The following is a 20,306-nucleotide window of genomic DNA, read 5'->3' on the forward strand; positions in this document are numbered from 1 at the left end:
ACATCATTCAAAGTGTTATCATTTCATCGGCTTGCCAGAACAGCCCTCCTCTTACCCAGAATGCACTTCACCACTCTGCAGGCTCATCTGCGAGAAGACAAAAACAAAGATAACATTTAATGCTTACGCTTTCTCCCGGCAACTTTAAAAAAATATTTACCTTTACTGATAAGTTTATTCTGTTTACTTTGGACACCTAAAAAGGAGATAGCAAAGAATTCCAGTTTAATATTTTGACTATTATGCACTGTTTACATCATTGTCACTATCGGCCAATCATGTTGTTGTGCTGTGATTTCAATCCTTTTTAGAGGATTAAATAAAAAGAAAGGGCTTAGCGGAGGGCTTTAAGAACAGGTTTGAATTTCTCATCCGAGGTTTTGACTTTTTCTCTCCCTTCAGCAGGAGAGCAGTTGAAAATAAATTGATGTCTTGTCTCCTTATTTTGAGTGTCTACTAAACAATAACACAAACATCATCAACCAGAGAGAGCTAGAACCTGTCACAAAAATTAAAATATCTTGTAGCTGAAGATCATGCTGTCGCTCAGGAGGTAAAGTGCTTCTCTTGGGATCAAGATGTCACAGGTTCGATTCTCTATAATTTATCACACTTTTTGAATTAGTTGGGAAATCGTAAATTATGGGGAAATCCATTTTTGGCACTGAATGAGTTCAAGCCCAACTATTCCGACTTTGAAAGAAGTGAGCTGGAGAAAAGCAATGCAGTTGAGGACATTTATCACAAAGTTTTAAAATAAAGATAAAATCAGAATGCACTCAGGATCAATTGATGGAGACAGGTTCTCTCACCAAAAGGCATGCAAAAATGTTTCTGCTCCTCTCTTATAGTGAGAAATATTTGCAATATGAGCCATGCAGCACAAACAGACATACAGAACTCACATTACAAGGCAAAAAGAAGAAGTCCCTGTAGAAGAGATTAGCATAGATCTGAAACTTCAAGGTTGTATGATAAGTCAATTTCTTGGGAAGTATACTAATTAGAAAGACTACATTCAGCAAGTAAATACTTAACTAAAATATGTAAATACATATTATATGCATTCATGACACCTAAATGAATATTGTGATTATTAAATTAATAATCTTATGATTAAGTAAAACTCCTGGGATAGTGACAACATACCCAGTGACATATTTTGATAATCGAACACAACACTGAAATTTCTTTCACAGTTTTTAGGGGACACCTCAAACTACGTCCCCAACCATTTAAAGGACCACTACTAAAGGACCACTTTATTGTGTTGGGCAACTATCCATCCATCCATCCATCCATTATCTGCACCGCTTATCCCCAGTAGAGTCCTGATTGTTTTTTTTTTACGGCTTCAAAGTAGCCCAAAATCAAACAAACGCTACAGAAACTGAGCGTGTCCTCCCGTTGCGTGTGACGTTTACGTCCCGTTCGTAAAATAACACAAAGAACAAAAAAAGGAAAAGCGCTCTAATCGCGTGCTTTCTTCTGATAATCGGGCGCGGCTTTTAAAGCAAGTTGTAATGCGTCTATTATCTGTATATTATGCGTTTAATGAATCACTAAAATGACTGCAGGCAAACACTGCCGCTTACATGTCGGAGCAGCGCATCCTGACGCAGAGAACTTTTTCCAAACGAGGATGTGACTTTCTGAAAACAGGAGAAGAAAAAGGAGAAGGAGGAGGATTTGAAGTGTTGAAGACCAACACTTACACGAGGATGAAAGTTATGCCGTGTTCGACCATCTCGTGAGGATGAGGACTATTTTGCATTCTTGTCTTTTTCTGTGGGTTTACTTGCAGCGCAGCCACTTGCAGTTTGTGGAGTTACCTGACTCAGGTGAGACAAAGTATGCACTTTAATCTCGAGTTCGAGTCTATATTTGCCCCTTCTGCTCCATTTAACGAGTCTTAACTATCATTTCTTTATTTGCAACACAGACACTCACAGACAAATTCAGAAGTGTATATACTGTATAATGTTTTATATTAAAAATCCTGTTGTCCTCGTTTTAAATTATTTTTTTCTGGGTTTTTAACAACAAAGTGGTGGGTCATTTTGACTCCAGGGCAACAGGAGGGTTAAGAAGTTATTGATTTGAGTTGATAGTTTCAATTTGATTTTATGTATCCATCCATCCATTATCTACGCCGCTTATCTTCAGTAGGTCTCGGGGGTCCTGGAGCCTATTCCAACCATCTTCGGGCAGTGAGCAGGGGACACCTTTAACTGTTTGCCTTCCAGTCAATTAACTTGCTCATTCACACCTAGGGACAATTAGGACAAGTGGGACCGGCCAATTAAGCTGACATGCATGTTTTGGGAATATGGGAGGAAACGGGAGTCCCCGGAGGAAACCCACGAGAGCACGGGGAGAACATGCAAACTCCGCACGGGGAGGCTGCGGTAGCTGAACCTCTGCACTTTAGGGCTGCGCGCTAACTACGCAACCGCTGTTCCGCCCTGATTTTATATAAACACCCTAAAAAATTCAACTTGTTTTCAATAAGATACCATTTCTCAATTAAAACTAAAGGGACACTGTGTACTATTTGACCACTACATGTCGATGTACTGTGCAGTGCAGCGAGATCTAAAAAGCATAATGAAGAATACAAACTACAGAGACTCAAAGTGACTAAACCGCACTATTTCTCTCCGCATTTTTTGCTCAGCCTTTTTTAAGGTATTGTTTGTGAGGGGCGTCTGTAGTAGCAAGATGGAAGATGGGCGGAAAATCATGTCAGCTCCCTTAAACTGAGCCTCATTTCATGTAAAATGAATGCAAATTTCTCGATGAGTATTACAGATTATGGTGTTAATATGATAGTTCATGTATTTTGGCTTATTATTGGTATCAATACTATAGTTTTTTAAGAAATTGAAATTGTATATTAGTCGTGTAATGGCTGAGCCTGTCTGTTTGTTTTAAAATGCAAAATATGAATACAATATTTTAAAAAAGAATAAAACAATTATTTACCACTACGAGGCACTAAATAATATACACTGCCTCTTTAATGCACAGTAATTTTAATTGTTCTTTGCAGAAGTGAAAAGTAATATGTCTGCAGTTGTGTGCAAATTGTTTGTTTACATGCGATGCTCCACTCTGTGTCCAAATGGTCATAGCTCACAACAAAGCAATATTTCTTAATTTACTCCCATTACATTTTAAAATTTTTTTTTTAATGTTTTTTCATTGATGTTAAGAACAAAAACGGCAACTGATGGCACTGCCACATAAATAGTAATGTAATAACCTTCCCAGACATGGGACCAAGTCACACATGTGCAAGTCTCAAGTAAGTCTCAAGTCTTCACCTTCAAGTCCCAAGTAAGTCCCAAGTATTTTTTTCTTGGGCAAGTCAAGTCACAAGTCAAGTCCCGAGTCTTAGATTGCCAAGTCCAAGTCAAGTCACAAGTCATAAAAACAGCGACTCGAGTCGACTCGAGTCCAAGTCACTAAGTCTCAAGTCCCCATGTCTGAACCTTCCCTCCCACAATGTATTACAATTAAGGGAGTGAATCTTCAAATGATTGTTTACATCTCACGTAAATTATGCTTCCTGCTCTTTAAATCTTTCAATTCCTTGCGCAGCAGCCTTACGATCCGAGTCCCACACTCTCAGACATATCTCAAGCATATTTTCAGAAAAAGGTCCTTGAACTTGGCTGAGAAACTTTTCTCCTGACCGTTGTAGTTACTTAGTATGTGTAAGTGTTTCTGAAATATATTAAAAGGAGAAACAATGCTGCTTCTAACTACCCTGGCTTGCTTAGCAAAGGAATAGTATTCATCGTTATAACTCGTATCGACGTATTTACGTATGTATTGATTTAAAATCTGATCATTTTTGCACACAGTATAAATTGTACATTAGTTACTCAAAATAAAATCTTGTTCTGTTGGCAGATATTGAAATAACGGTCACTCATTTTTATTTATTTTTATCCTTTTTAAGTTACCTTTTTGCAGTCTGGACCTTTTACTATTTGAGATAAACACGAATAAAAGAAATAATTTACGGTAGTAAAATGAGAAAATACCTAAAATGGGGAAAATTAACTGCTAAGAGAAGAAAAAAGTATCTTCCTTGCTTTCATTTCATGTTTATTACATATATGTATGTATGTATGTATGTATGTATGTATGTATGTATGTATGTATGTATGTATATATATATATATATATACTGGACTGTCTCAGAAAATTAGAATATTGTGATAAAGTTCTTTATTTTCTGTAATGCAATTAAAAAAACAAAAATGTCATACATTCTGGATTCATTACACATCAACTGAACTATTTCAAGCCTTTTATTATTTGAATATTGCTGAATTTGGCTTACAGCTTAAGAAAACTCAAAAATCCTATCTCAAAATATTAGAATATCATGAAAAAGTATACAAGTAGGCTATTCAACTAATCACCTGAATCATCTAATTAACTCGAAACACCTTGCGAGGGTTTCCTGAGCCTTAAAAACACTCAGCTTGGTTCAGTAAACTAAATCACTGCTGATCTGACTGCTGTCCAGAGGACCATCATTGATACCCTCCATCAGGAGGGTAGTAAGACACAAAAAGAAATTTCTCAAAGAGCAGGCTGTTCACAGAGTGCAGTTTCAAAGCATATCCACAAAAAGTCTGTTGGAAGGGAAAAATGTGGCCGGAAACGCTGCACAACCAAGAGAGATGACCGCAGCCTTAACAAAATTGTGAAGAAGAGCCGCTTCCAGAATTTGGGGGAGCTTCAAAGACAGTGGGCTGAAGCTGAAGTCCAGGTATCAAAAGCCACAGTTCACAGACGTGTCCGGGAAATGGGCTACAATAGCCGTATTCCCATGGTCAAGCCACTTCTGAACTCAAGACAACGGAAGAAGCGTCTGACTTGGGCTATGGAGAAGAAGCACTGGACAGTTGCAGAGTGGTCCAAAGTCCTCTTTTCAGACGAAAGCAAGTTTTGCATTTCATTTGGAAGTCAAGGCGCCAGAGTCTGGAGAAAGGCTGGAGAGGAGCAAAATCCAAGTTGCTTGAAATCCAGTGGGAAGTTCCCACAGTCAGCAATGATTTGGGGAGCCATGTCAGCTGCTGGTATTGGTCCACTGTGTTTCATCAAGTCCAGAGTAAATGCAACTGTGTACCAAGAGATTTTAGAGCACTACATGCTTCCATCTGCTGAAAAGCTCTATGGAGATGAGGATTTCATTTTCCAGCATGATCTGGCACCTGCCCACAGTGCCAAAACCACCAGTAACTGGTACACTGACCATGGCATCACTGTCCTTGATTGGCCTGCTAATTCCCCTGACCTGAACCCCATCGAGAATTTGTGGGGTATAGTTAAGAAGAAGATGAAAGACACCAGCCCTACAAATGCAAATGAGCTGAAGGCCGCTATCGAAGCATCCTGGGCATCAATAACACCTCAGCAATGCCACAGGCTGATTGCCTCCATGCCACGCCGGATTGATGCAGTAATCCGTGCAAAAGGATTCCCAACCAAGTACTGAGTGCATCAATGGACATTTTCAAATGTTTGATTTAGTTTTGCTGTTATAAAATTATTTTTTTTACTTGGTCTGAGGAAGTATTCTAATATTTTGAGATAGGATTTTTGAGTTTTTTTCAGCTGTAAGCCAAAATCAGCAATATTCAAATAATAAAAGGCTTGAAATAGTTCAGTTGATGTGTAATTAATCCAGAATGTATGACATTTTTGTTTTTTTAATTGCATTACAGAAAATAAAGAACTTTATCACAATATTCTAATTTTCTGAGACAGTCCAGTATATATAGTTTCTTTATTTATTTTACTTGACAAGAGTTAACAAGAGCTACAACATAGTTATAAAACTCAAATAGGAATTAAAATATACCTAGCAAAGTAGGAAAAATACACTTTCTTATTGTTGTTATATATACAGTGGCTTGCGAAACTATTTGGCCCCCTTGAACTTTGTGACTTTTTGCCACATTTCATACTTCAAACATAAAGAAATAAAATGGTAATTTCATGTGAAGCATCAACAATAAGTGGGACACAATCATGAAGTGGAACACACTTTAAAGGATATTTTAAACTTTTTTAACATATAAAAAAAACAAAAACTGTGTGTGCAAATTTATTCAGCCCTTTTACTTTCAGTGCAGTAAACTCTGTCTAGAAGTTCAGTGAGGATCTCTGAATGATTCACTGTTGATCTAAATGACTAACGATGATAAATGGAATCCACTTGTGTGTAATCAAGTGTCTGTATAGATGCACCTGCACTGTGATAGTCTCAGAGGTCTGTTTAAAGCGCAGAGAGCATCATGAAGAATGAGGAACACACCAGGCAGGTCCGAGATACCGTTGTGGAGAAGTTTAAAGCTGGATTTGGATACTAAAAGATTTCCCAAGCTTTAAACATCCCAAGGAGCACTGTGCAAGCAGAAATATTGAAATGAATAAGGAGTATCGGACCACTGCAAATCTTCCAAGATCGGGCTGTCCCCCTAAACTTTCATCTCATACAAGGAGAAAACTGATCAAAGATGCAGCCAAGAGGCCCATGCTCACTCTGGATGAACTGCAGAGATCTACAGCTGAGGTGGGAGAATCAGTCCAGAGGACAACAATCAGTTGTATACTGCACAAATCTGGCCTTTATAGAAGAGTGGCAAGAAGGAAGCCATTTCTTAAAGATATCCATAAAAAGTGTCATTTAAAGTTTGCCACAAGCCACCTGTAAGACACACTAAACATGTGGAAGAAGGTGCTCTGGTCAGATGAGACCAAAATCTTTAAATGATTGTTCACATCTCGCGTAAATTCCTGCTTTGAACTTTTCCACAAATTTATCCCGGACCTGCCGGGTGTGTCCCTTTAAGGACCTCTAATCCAATGAGCGAACAGGTGCATTCAAACTGAAACTTAATGACACACAGTTCCACTCTATTTGTCATTGTTAGTCATTTAGGTCAACATTGGATCTTTCAAAAGTCACCAGGAAACATCTTGAGTCAGTTAGCTGAGCTGAGAAAAGAGGGGGACAATACTTCTGAATCACCTACACTTACGTTGGTTTTGTTATAAATATAAAATAAAATGTTGAAAACATTTTGGTTCCACTTGCAGTGTGTTTGAAGTGTGCAATGTGGCAATTTGACAAAAAGTTCTTTGGGGGACAATACTCTCAGGAGGCACTGTATATTGTCTTAGTGATCCAATCCTTTTATCTATCTTGTGGAATTTTTCTCCTTGTCTAGGTCTGACAGATAATATCCTAAGATATCACTCCTGTTTTGGATGAATGCAAAACAAAAATTTGGTTGAAGCAACTGCATCCAAAAGGCTGGCGCAAACCCACATAAGCTAATGTGTTATGTCTCGGTCTCGTTTTATTTTCACCCAGCTTCTCCTCTCCAATCACTTTAAGCATTTACTTTACAATCAGATATCCTCTCCCTTTTCTGCTCTTTTAATTCGGCTCCTTTTAAAAATTAATGATTGTGGGCAATTACCACCATAAAATATTTCTTGGGTTGGGATCCACTGAGGCTTCAAAAATGGAAGAATTCAAACACTCCATTCTGGAGAAATTGGGCCAGTGAGGCCAATTACTGTTCAGAAATATCCTTTGAGGTCCCCCAAAAATATAAAAAAAGGTTTAAGATCTGGCATTCAGAAACACATCTAATACATGTTTTTTCGAGGACACCACTTTTTGTTTGCTTTCTCTTTACAGGTGAGCATGGGTATTTGAGTAGCTTATGTTTTTTTGTTGGATAGGTCATATTAGTTTGATAATTCAACCAATAAAGAGCATGCTTACGCCTATTTTCATAATTACAATTTGTCATTAAAGAAATAAACAGGACTAAAACTGCCAAATAAGATAAATTATTACATATATGTGTAATTAAAGGGACAATGTGTAATATTTGACCGCTACATGTCTCCGTTTTGTGTGGTGCAACCAAAAATGAGTGCTACAGAGCACAAGGAAGATTACAAACCACGGAGACTCAAAGTGAATGAACCGCATCATTATCCTTCAAGGTTTTTAGTTCCTGTCCTTGAGGTCTATGTTATGTAAAATAAATGAAAATATCTTTAGTATTTAAAAAATATGGACATTTATAAGCTTATGTATTTTTGCTCACTATTAAACTCACAATATACATATATATTTTTATTTATTTAATTTTTTTAATGAATTAATATTTTTTTTACCACTAGGATATGCTACATATTAACAAATGTCCATGGTAAATAGTCTTTGGTAAGCATTTTGCACGGTTACATGTTCTAAAAATGTGACAAGGGGAATACAGTGCTGTTGAGAAAATTGCGCTTGAAGGCGTCAAAATGACCTTTGCCAAATAGGAAGGGTTATTAATTTTTTTCCCACCAAAGAACTCGTAAATTGAAGATAATCACCTTGTAAATTTTGAAAAGGTGGGCTTTAAATACAATGAATATAAATGGAGTAAAAAAGAGGTTCAATTTGCATGCATGTCTTTATTATACTTTTTATTATTATTATTATTTCGTGTTTCTTTACAAGACTTACGTTTTTTTATGATGGTTATTTCATATAAAGACACTTGCATCCTGAAATCTGATTTCGAAGTTGTCATGATTACTAATGCGGGGCACCTGAGTCTGCTCCGTTGGCGCCAACAGCCGCGGACGCTGATTGGCTGCTTCCTCTTTTTTAAACCCCCGCTTTCCTGTCAATATTTGTCGGATCGTTTGTGAACCTACGCTACAGGCTAGGCAAACTTTTGTGACTCTTGACTCTATCCTGCCCTGTTTTCTGTCTGATTCCCGTTTTTGCTCCTCCGCCCCGGCCATCGACCTGTTTTTTATCGTTGTCAACATATACCTTCGCTCGACACGGAAGTGCCACTTCCGCGTTCCAGCTATCTGCTACCCAAGACCGACGATCATCGGATCGTGGATGCAAGTCCTTTTCTCCTTCTAAATAAAACTGAGTAAAATGAACGCAATTGGGTCCCGTCTCCGTTCCTGGTTCGTGACACAAGTACCCACTCCTACTTTAAATGTCACTGCATCAGCAGATAAATTGGTCTTGGGTAGAGTTTTGTTTCGATAAAATGTAGGAGTAAAATGTATTTGTACTGTTGGGTTGAAATGCAGCCTACACCGATTAGTCAAGAATTTGTGTTCTGCGTGTAGTGATTGATGAAGAAGAAACAGCAGAATTAGCATGGGTCATCACATCTGCTTGAATTGAATAGATTTGAATAGTATTTTTCTCTCACTGACATCAACTTTGTGAAACATTGAATGCAATGAGATTAGGCATGGCACTTCAGGGTATACATGTGATAGAGAGTTTGAAGAGAAAAATAAGATCAAAGACTGACAGAAAAAATGTGCAAGAATATTTTAAGTAAAAGGTCTACATTTGTAAAGCGTGTTTCAAATCACTGAAGACCTCTCAAAGTGCTTCACACTTACCTATCTACAGTACGTACACTCACACACCAATGGCCAGAGGCAGCCATGCAAGGTGCCTGCCTGCCTATTGGGGGCATTAAATGGTTCAGTGTCTTGCCCAAGGACAGTCCAACAATTAACTCGGAGGAGGAAATCAAACCTGTCACCTCTTAGTCCCAAAGACAAGTACGGTACTCTTACAGTTATGACAATAGTACTATGCATCGTGATACAACATAGTGCAATAACATTTAGCAGCAACGAAAAAATTCTCATATGAGTCACTAAATGTATATTTACAAAGTTTTATGCACTTATTTAGGGTGGTGATGGCCCAGGGGAAGAAACTGTCTCTGAGCCTGTTAATTCTGGTATTAAGGGAGCTGTAGCGCCTTCTAGAGGGCAACCGGTCAAAGAGGTGATGGGCGGGGTAAGCAGGGATCAGCCAACGTTCTTCTGGGCTATGTTGATTACTCTGTATACTTTTCCCGCCTGCTGCCATGCTTCCAGTATTCCCCACTGTGGCTTTCAGGTGTAGTGTCCAGGCTTTGCGTTGGAGCAAGGTCTCAAAGGTGCTAGTTAGCGCTCAGATCAGAGTCCAGTTTAACAGAGTCCAGTTAAACAGAGTCCAGTTTCCCACGCCGCATGGTGTCACTTCGATGAGAATGACGATCATCAGATAGACGTGTTCTAAGTATTCAATGGCGTTTAACATTTATTTGATGATATAATTGTGCATTTATTTCAGTCCTAAATCAAATCAAATCCAATTTATTTGTCAAGCACCTTCCACGCAAAAAACTGCCACTCAGTGGTGTAGAAAAACGTTTAGCATTCAACAAGACAGTAAACCCCAACAACCCAAAACAACTCATATACATGCACACGCAATGGTTAAAATACAATAAGAACAAAATAGGTAGTGATAGAAATAAAATGTGATTATGGCAAGGCACAGACTAGCTATGTGAGGAAAGGGACGTTAGGGAGGCTTATCCACACTGATAGGGATGGCAGCCAATGTTCTCTGTATTTCTAGCCATTGGACCACACCCTACCAGTGTGGTACCCACAAATGTGGAGACACTGAAAAATATAGAAATGAAAAATAAAAACAACTGCAGAACAAAACATAAAATTATGTAATAAAAGTAAAGTATTATACAGTAAAAGATAATAGTAATAGTAATCAAACAGTTTAAAGATTAAAAAATGATCAATTAAAAGCCATATTAAAAAAGTAGGCCTTGAGCCTCTTCTTACAAATAGGAAGGGTCCTGCAGACCTGATGTCCTCCAGCAGACTGTTCCATAGATGAGGACCGAAGTGGCTGAATGCTGCCTGAAAAAAAACATTGATCCTTATTTCAAAACCCAACTACTCAAAGTGTGACACACCTCTTACTAATTTTCTCTTCTTCTGTTTTAGCGTCAAACTGCTGCGAGGGCGATATTCTCATCCTCTTGGACTCTTCAGGAAGCGTAGCCAACTACGAGTTCTCTCGCATGCTGGCTTTCACCGCTGAGCTCCTTCAGCCTTTCATACTCGGCCGTGGCCACGTGAGGGTCAGTTTACTGCAAGTGGGCACCAACCCCACCCTGGAGTTTGACTTGGATGTGCACAGTAATCAGAGAAGTATGCAGAGAGCTCTCCTTGGCGTCACGCAGCTGCAGGGGAGCACCAACACCGAGGCGGCGCTACAAGTAGCGCAGGAGATCCTGGCGGATGCAAGCGTGCCAAGGGTTCTGTTCTGGCTTACAGACGGCGTCCAGATGGGGGAGGTGGAGAAGCCCATTGCGCAGCTAAAGGCGCAAGGGATTTGGGTATTGATTGTGTCGTCTGTGCACGGCGATTTCCACGTGTTGCAGCGAGCTGTTTCCCCTCCTGAGGAGTCCCACTTGTACTCTGTAGACATTGACAACATTGAAATCATTGTGGAACCCATGAGAGAGGCCATTATAAGTAAGGGCTTTTGTTTCGGTCTAAGTCAGGGGTGTCAAACTTATTACATGGTGGAAAAAACATTCTCACGAATACAAATACATATACATATAAAAATATATAATCTTTAGAATAAAAAGATGTGCAAAGTGTAGCAGGAATCTAACTAGATAAGTTTTGCATTTATTTGGTAGAAAGCAGAAGTCAGAAAGGTGCAAAGGGGTATGGCGGGGAGGGAGGTTAAAGTTCTGACAGCCTGATGGAAGAAGCTTTCCCTGACCCTGCTGGTTCTGTCTCTGAGACTCTGTAGTCTCTGCACTGACGGCAGCAGACAGAGGAAACCGAAAAGTGACAAAATCGCATACGCACTAATTTAAACGATCGATTTAGAGATTTTAAAGTATTTCTCCTTTTTATTTATAATTTTTTATGAAAACTTTTACCTGAATATGGGAACTTTGCTGTTGATTTCATATGTATTATAGAAAGGAGTTAAAGCTTCTTTAAACGTACGCAAAGACACCCAGGTGCTTTTTTTTATTTTTAGATTTCCTTTTGCCTCAAACAGCTAGCCTGTGACTTTTTTCTTAAGTTAAATAACATAGCAATGGGTTTCCTCAATGCTCTCTGTTTGATGAATGGCAGAAAGCGAATACAGCTGCAGTAGTTGCTTTGCGAGTAGTAGCCCCAGACATTTAGTAGACAACTGCAAGTCATGGTTTGACCCGATGCAGCTCGTTTTTCTCTTGTGCTTCATCCAAAATATTGAGACGGGCCATATTTCGGCCGTTGTATAAGTAAAGAGTTTTTCCAATAAAGCGTTTTTTTTTTAATCGGGCTTTAAACATTTGAAACAATGGAATGAACTGAGAATGTTCTATGATACGGTATTTTATGTCTTATAATGCTGCAAAAACGTAACTAACCTACATTTTAACTCTTATATCAAAGCTAAAACACCTTTTTGCTTTGAGAATAAAAAACTCCGGTAGATGGGATTTTTTTAGAATATTAATCTTGTAGTAGTAGTCTCTTGTATTTCTAAGGAAATTTGCAAGCCATTAAAATTATAAAAAGTTAAATGAAAATATAAACTAAATTGTTAAAAAATACATATACATTATTCCACAAAAATAAATTGAGAGCGTTTTTTTTTTCACAAGAACACAATACTAAATTAAATATTGTCAGATTTAGAAAATTATTATTCATTAAACGATTCCCTAATAAACCATTGAGGGGCTATTTAGCTAAGGAACAGACAAAAACTAATTTCAGAGACATTTTTTTCACATTACTGTGCAAATGAATGTTATACGTATATATGTTTAAATCAGTGACATGCGGTGAGGTTGGTGGTGTGGCAGAGTAAGATTTAAAAACAAATAAACCTACCAGTACATCTTATTCATCATATAATATACTTTTTATTCCCATGATGAGGTGAGCTACAGCCTTACAGTCTCCCCTGAATACACATCCATCCATCCATTATCTGCATCGCTTCTCCTCAGTAGGGTCGCGGGGGTGCTGGAGCTCATCCGAGCTATCTTCCGCCAGTGGGCAGGGGACACCCTGAACTGGTTGCCAGCCAATCGCAGGGCACTCAGGGACAGACAACTCGCTCGTTCATCCACACCTAGGGACAATTTGGACCGGCCAATTCACCTGAAATGCATGTTTTTTGGAACGTGGGAGGAAACCGGAGTGCCCGGCGGAAACCCACGCAAGCACGGGGAGAACATACAAACTCTGCACAGGAAGTCCGGTAGCTGGATTTGAACCCATGACGTCAGAACTGTTCCGCACACGCGCTAACCACTGCGCCGCCGTGCTGCCCTGAATGCACATAATTCATGTTTTTGTTTATGGATTTGTAGTATGTGTTATATATTATTTTAAAAATGAGCAAATATTTGAGTTAAGTTCCAATATACCTCTGTGTTCAGTTCTTACGCTAATCCTCACCCTTCCTGTGTATTTGTCGCAATTGCAGAAATCATTCGAGCCGAGCGTCTCAGCGTCACAGATGTCACTTCCCACAGTGCCATGCTTCAGTGGCGCCCCGTTTTAAGCGCAGAAAGCGGATACTACGAGCTTTGGTATAATCCCGTTGGGAACCCCCGTGCAGAAACCAGAAGCACCCTGCCGGGAATAGCCAGGTCGATGGTGCTTACCAGACTGCAACCCGAGACCACCTACACCGTTTCCTTGCGGCCCGAGTCCAACAAGAAGCTTTTCAATACGCTCACTGTGACCTTCAGCACACTTCCCAGTGAGAATTCATGTTTTTATTGATACTAACCGGTATTTCTGGACTATAAGCCTCATTTTTGTAGCACATTTTCAACCCGGCTTATGCAGAGACGCGGTTAATGTATATATTTATTTCTAACGGCCACCAGGGGCGCTACAAAAAAGGTAAGAGTGGGACAGGCGGTTTTGAGGAAGACGCAAGTCAGAACTGCCAATCAACACCATTAAAGAAGAAGTTTAACTTAGTGCACTTTATACATGAATCAAATGAGGATAAACACATCATGAAAAAATGCACAAAAATAGCATATGACACCGTTTTCAAATTAAAAGCATTCCTGCTCGCTGATAAAGTAGGAAACAGCTGCTGTATGTAAACTTCGCATTGATGAATCGATGAGACGCTGTTAACCCAGTGCTAGGCTGTGCATTTCACATCTAGGCCTTCAGTAAGCTCATAAGATCGCACTATCATTTAGGAATATAGACAAATTTTACTCACCAAAACCCGTTTTTATTGGTCCACAATATCCTCCTTTCTTTCCTCAAGAGGATCTTATATACTGTCATACAGATTCTCCGTGAGTTTCAGTTCCATGAAGTTATTTTCTATCGCCATCGAAGCTAATTCTGAAATTCCAGCTTGTCCTGTTTTATTTATGGCATAAGTTTGACTCGAGTTAAGGCTGATAAAGTCCGCTCGACAAAAGCAGTGGATACGAGGATTGTGTTCCTCACATTTTGTTGTGATACTTCCGCAACCTAGCCAATCATAGTTTGTAAAACCGCTGACCCTTTCGTTACGCCTTCTAGAAGGCCATTCTGTCGCTAACTCAAAATCTGATTGGCTAAACCAAAAGTTTTATCGAAACTTATTGCCCCCGGGCCTTTACACTAAAAGCAAAAAACAATCACCACTGAAAAGAAAATTCAGGATTTCAAAGGAGGACCCTTGTGGTGTCTTAAATTCATGAAACAAAAATGCCCGTCCAACGGAACACATCTCTGTGTCAGTAACTCTCTCCCAAACATGATGAAAAACTCGCAAATGTTCACAAATGTATTCAAACAAAGAGAATTACTCGGACCAGTAGACGTTTCAAATATTTCAAGTTTCAACTTGGGTACATGCGGCTTAGTCATGTATGTACAAAAGTTTTTTTTCCTTTTAAAAAAGGTATTGGGTAAGGCTCTTAGTTAAGTGTGGCTTATGTATTGACAAATGTTTTGTATATTAAAAATGTATTTGGTGCGGCTTATAGTTAGGTGCGGTTTATTTAAGTAAGAAATGTTTTTTCCCTTTAGAAATATATTGTCTGCAGTTTATAGTCCAGTGCGGCTTATAGTCCGTAGATCACATACTTGGCTTAATTCAACAAGTGTTGTTGATTCCTCCTATTTATGTCCTTCAGGTATATTGGGCCCAACAGTGGTCTCAGTGTCTGGCGCCGGCCCCCGCCAAACACGAGTGAGTTGGGGTCCACTGCAGCCAGTACTGGTCCAGAGCTACACCATAGAGTATGGAGCTATACCAAGAGGAGCAGTCCAAACTGTTACAGTACTGGGAAACCAAAACTCCACAGTGCTCACTGACATGGTGCCAGGAATCGAGTACCTGATCACAGTTACTGCTTTGTACAAGAACGGGAAAGAAAGAGCCATGTCTGTGAAAGCATGCACTGAAGAAGGTGTGTGAATTTTTCATATTATCGCAAATTTCTTTATGATTACAATTTTAGCTTGAATTGTATTCCTAAATTATGACAGTTACTTATGCTTTGGGTTTCACAAACTTTTTGGATTCAAAGTCTTGAATCTAATACTGGGGAAATACATGGAAAAAAGAAGGACAGTGGGAACAAGAAGGTCGTAGTAGTACTATCCATACATTATCTGCACCGTTTATCCTCAGTAGGGTCGCGGGGGTGTTGGAGCCCATCCCAGCCATCTTTTGGCAGTGGGCAGGGGACACCCCGAACTGGTTGCCAGCCAGTCTAGTAGTACTATATCTACCATTATATGTATTATTGGTATATATTAACCATTTTTATTCGTAGGCTGGATTAATAGGCCTGAAGGGCCGCAGGTGGCTTGTAGGTCATAGTTTGCCCTCTTCTGACTTGGAGCTACACTTAATTTATTTTCCTGTATTACAGTAAAATATTTGTAAAAAGAAAAAAAGAAAAAAGCTTGTGATATAGTCTGACATAGTCCGACTTGATTACAGATATGTAAATAAACACATTCCTAGAGCTTTTAAAATACATTTTAAAACAAACATCATAGTACAAGAATTTAAAAGCATATAAAATAACATTGTTTAAGACAGGAGTGGGCAAACTATTTGGGTTGCGGTCTGCATTGGGTTAAAAAGTTTGTTTAGCCGAAAGAAAGAAAAAATTATTGAGTCAAATTTTCCTGCCAATACAGAGCTTCGAAATCGGATACCTCGGTGTAAAATAAGGAAAAAGGACGATGTAGGCCAGACCGATTTTTCTCATATAAAATACAAATAACAATTTACAATTCAACTTTCAACCCATTTAGACACAAAACCCCAGAAAAATACACAAACAAATATCAATGAAAACGTGTTAAACAAAAAGGAAAAGATCTCAACAGTCTCTAATGCAGATTAGCATTTAGAAGGAGATACTCATTTGATTTATTCTGCCACTGATACATACTCTGCTGTGGAGCTTAAAATGAGTCAAAAAAATGAGTCATTTTCCTTTTTACTGCTGATTATAAGAACACACTCTTTTAATTATTTTAGCATATTCACATATAGGGTTCTGACGGTATTTGTTCTACTTTTGACTCAGAGGTGTGTACACAGTCTTGCCTAGCGCTTTAAATGCATTATTAATTTGTGAAAATCATTTTTCATTGACTGTATACTGATTGTGTTTTTCACGTCACCAGCTGCAGCTACAGGAGCTTTGCCTGTCCTAACTGACCTCGAGCTGAGCTCCGCCATGGACAACGAGGTGCATTTAGGATGGAAGGCCCAACATGAGGGTCTAAAAGGATTTTGGCTCACCTGGGAGGATAAGGAAAATGGTGACCCCTCTTTTACGTACCTGCCACCGTCATCACAATCGACGCAACTCCACCGCGTTGCCCCCAGGAGCCGAGTATGCGTGTCGCCTGTGTACGAATCAGGCCGTGGCGAAGGCATATGCTGCACTACTGAGAAGTGATAGTCGCCTCATTACTTTTCTTATGATTTTTTTATGTCAAAATGCAGTATCTAATTTCCTGGATTACAAATGCTCCCCTACTTACAAAAAAACGGTTGATACAAACATTTTTTTCGGGATGTCGAAAAATATCAGGACATGGCTGTAGGTTAGATTTTGTATTGTGTGCACCTTTTTCCGAGTATAGGACGTTACTGTAGTGCTTCTTTCCGCCGCTACCTGCGTGTGGTGCTTTGTGAGATGTCACCGAGCCTCCACCCCGAAGAAGATATCCGCTTCCTCTTCCTAGTTTGTGTGTAAACATTCTATACTGTATCTCCAGCGCGCTAAGAACGTTGACATTTTTATTGTTTAATATCTCGAGCATCCATTCAATATGGTTGGTGTGAAGTGTAAAGAAGAGGCGAGCAGTTTCTTCTGAAATGAAAGTGGAATAAGAAAGCTTGATGCGGTTTGGAAAATGGTTGGAATGCTTTTTTTCAGCCACTTTTTACCACGGACGAGGAAGTAGCCTAACCCTTGAAGCCCATCGTCCAAAAGTAAGTTAAACTTAACTTTATTTATCTTTATAGAGCATATTATTTTATGAAATGTTTATTTTTGAGTACAAAACAATACAGGTTACTTATACAAGCCTTAAACATATTTATATAAATCCATCCATCCATTATCGCAGGGGTGCTGAAGCCCATCCTAGCTATCTTCGGGCTGTGGGCAGGGGACACCCTGAACTGGTTGCCAGCCAGTCGCAGGGCACACAGGGACAGACAATTTTGACAATATCTGTGTATGATTTGCCCTCATGTAGGTTTTAGATCAGGGGATGGTGTCATAATAGTCTGTTGTTTGCATTCATATGTGGGCTGTGCAGCACTTTGAGACACTTTGAGATTAAGGGCTATACAAATAAACATGACTTACTTGACTTGACAATTCGCTCGCTCATTCACACCTAGGGACAATTTGGACCAGCCAACATGCATGTTTTTAGAATGTGGGTGTAAACTGGAGTTCCCGGAGGAAACCCACGCAAGCACGGGGAGAACATGCAACCTCTGCGCCGCCGTGCTGCCCTATATAAACCTTAAACATACAAAATATAGCACTGAAGCAATTTACGAACAAATTCAACTTACGAACAATCGTCCGGAACTCGTTCATAGGTAGGGGAGCGTCTGCATTAAGGGAATACAGCATCAAGCAATCAGTCAAAATTATGAATTTGGAGAGCCGTGAGTACCAGAGGTAAGATCTGGCATAGAAAAAAGAAGCCCAACCCAGTCTTAGTTAACTTGATTTGCAGGACCAATTTCATATTTTACATTTGTACCTCTACCTATAAATTTAATTCGTTCGGGAGTTGCTTCATAACCCGAAAACTTTGTAAGTAGAGATGTGTTTTGAATGTAAATGCGGTAATCTGTTCCAAGCCCCGCAAAAGTACAGTATGATATACTTTTGATGTATCATAAAAGAGCATCAACTGCATGGTGTAGAGGTCCAGGGTTTGATTCCAGCTACCGCGGCCTCCCTGTGCAGAGTTTGCATGTTATCCCCATGCCTGACAGGGTTTCTTTTGCGCACTCCGGTTTCCTCCCACATTCCCAAAAACATGCATGTCCCTAGGTGGGAATGAGCAAGTGAGTTGTCTGTCTCGGTGTGCCCAGCGACTGGCTGGCAAACAGTTCATGGTGTCCACTGACCACTGCGCGAAGATGGCTGGGATGGGCTCCAGCACCCCCTCGACCTGAGTGAAGATAAGCAGCACAGAAAATGGATGGATGGATTAAAGAGCATCAGAACATTAAACAATTACATTCATTTACCTTTTTGCTTTGCGTTTCTTGAAAAACTGATTAACTGATTTTGCTGGCTTTTCACAATCCCTTGGAAAAGCGAGAAGCAGACATATAGATAGCCTGAATTGTCAACACCTTTTCCAGGCGATTCCTTTCCACAAGTTTCGTGACTTCATGGAATTTTGCTAAAATGTCTTTAATTATGGCTAATTGAATGATAACGGCGTCATCCTCTCCGCTATCTTGCCGTAACCCCTCCTCCTCGTCTCTGAATTCTGAACTGTGACGGTGACATGAAAAGCATGCTGGGTTGCCAGGTAATTTTTAAGCGATAGCCAGTTTGTTTACGTTCGGGAAACCCTGGGAGCTGCTAATAGCAGCACGTACTGTACTGTATTTTTGACTCCTTATCCTGAAACGCCTTTGTAACTAGAGGCAATCTTTTCCCATTCTGGTACTTCAGAACCTCAAACTTTCGTATGTAAAGGAATTTGTAAGTAGAGCTACCACAGTATTTTTGAGGACACGGTAGGAGGAGAGGTGATTTGTGATACAAAATAAAGCCTGTCTTTTCTAACCAAATGAATGTTTACAAGACATTATAAACATTTAACTCTTTTATATTTCTGTGTCTGCAGAGGTTAGATTAATCGACAATTTTCTATCTTTGCCAGATATGTTTAAGAGCATAAGGAACATTTTTAAAGGTATCTGTTACTTTGAGGGGTTTAAAATTAGGCCAAAAAACACAGCAGCAGTATGTCCTCAAAAATGTAGAGTGGCTCTTTAAGAGAGAGAGAGGCAGAGAGACAAATAAGAATCATGCAGATGGATAACAGACAGCAACAGGAAGAAGTTCTTTGAAATGACATTGCAAGAATTTAGGACAGTACATATTGTGATGAGGTGACTTCTGTTTTTTAGCATAGCAACATCATATATGTATAGATTTTTATGAACCTTTTTTTTATTTTAAAAGTCAACAAGAGGTAAGCCCAACCCGAACGTAATGATTGACATTTAAAGCCAGACCTGGTCCAAAATTTTGATCAGGTTCAGACTAGGGCTTAGGCTTAAGATCTTACCTCTGGCAGGCACAAAATAATGTACAGGAGGAATTTTTTGAGCTGCCAGACAAAACATTGCAGCATATCCTCACGAACTTCGTAAATACAAAATGTTGATTGGTATAAAGAACTCCGAACCTAAACCCATGATTTGATACACATGTTAATTTGACTAATTGTGTTTCATATTACTTATTGCACAAAGCAGGCTTAAAGTGATATTGTGGGTTATTCAGCACCTCCCCTATATTTCAATAAACTTGTGAGTAACGTTACGCATTTGGGTCCTACTTCTGTTCTGGTCGTGACAATTGAAGAAAGTACATTAAGGGCAACGCAATTGCATTGATTTGAATGACACGCAAAAATAATTTAATTATCACATAAACATGCATGTGTTTTAAAATACTGTACTTGTAGGTTGAGAAATTTGGATATACCATATTTTACATAACATAAGACCGATCCATTTTTTTTCTCATTTGTATTTGTGAATAAATACACATGCAGAAATCTACATTTATGATATAATTATTTTCATAATTGTTTTTACACGGATTAGTTTCATCAAATAGGTTTTAAAA

General features: G+C 39.2%; 1 protein-coding gene across 1 annotated transcript; it reads left to right on the forward strand.

Annotated features, from left to right (window-relative positions):
- The first annotated feature begins 1,668 nt into the window (after positions 1-1,668).
- Positions 1,669-18,137, forward strand: LOC148364227 (von Willebrand factor A domain-containing protein 1-like). Its single transcript, XM_088338318.1, has 5 exons — positions 1,669-1,841; positions 10,885-11,418; positions 13,394-13,672; positions 15,066-15,341; positions 16,579-18,137. The coding sequence occupies exons 1-5, from the start codon at positions 1,757-1,759 to the stop codon at positions 16,854-16,856; spliced, it is 1,452 nt and encodes a 483-aa protein (XP_088194444.1). The 5' UTR covers positions 1,669-1,756; the 3' UTR covers positions 16,857-18,137.
- The last annotated feature ends 2,169 nt before the right edge of the window (positions 18,138-20,306 follow it).

Source organism: Urocampus carinirostris, chromosome 6 (genome assembly GCF_059441175.1).
Source record: "Urocampus carinirostris isolate Australia breed hairy pipefish chromosome 6, RoL_Ucar_1.0, whole genome shotgun sequence".
Classification (NCBI taxonomy): Eukaryota; Metazoa; Chordata; class Actinopteri; order Syngnathiformes; family Syngnathidae; genus Urocampus; species Urocampus carinirostris.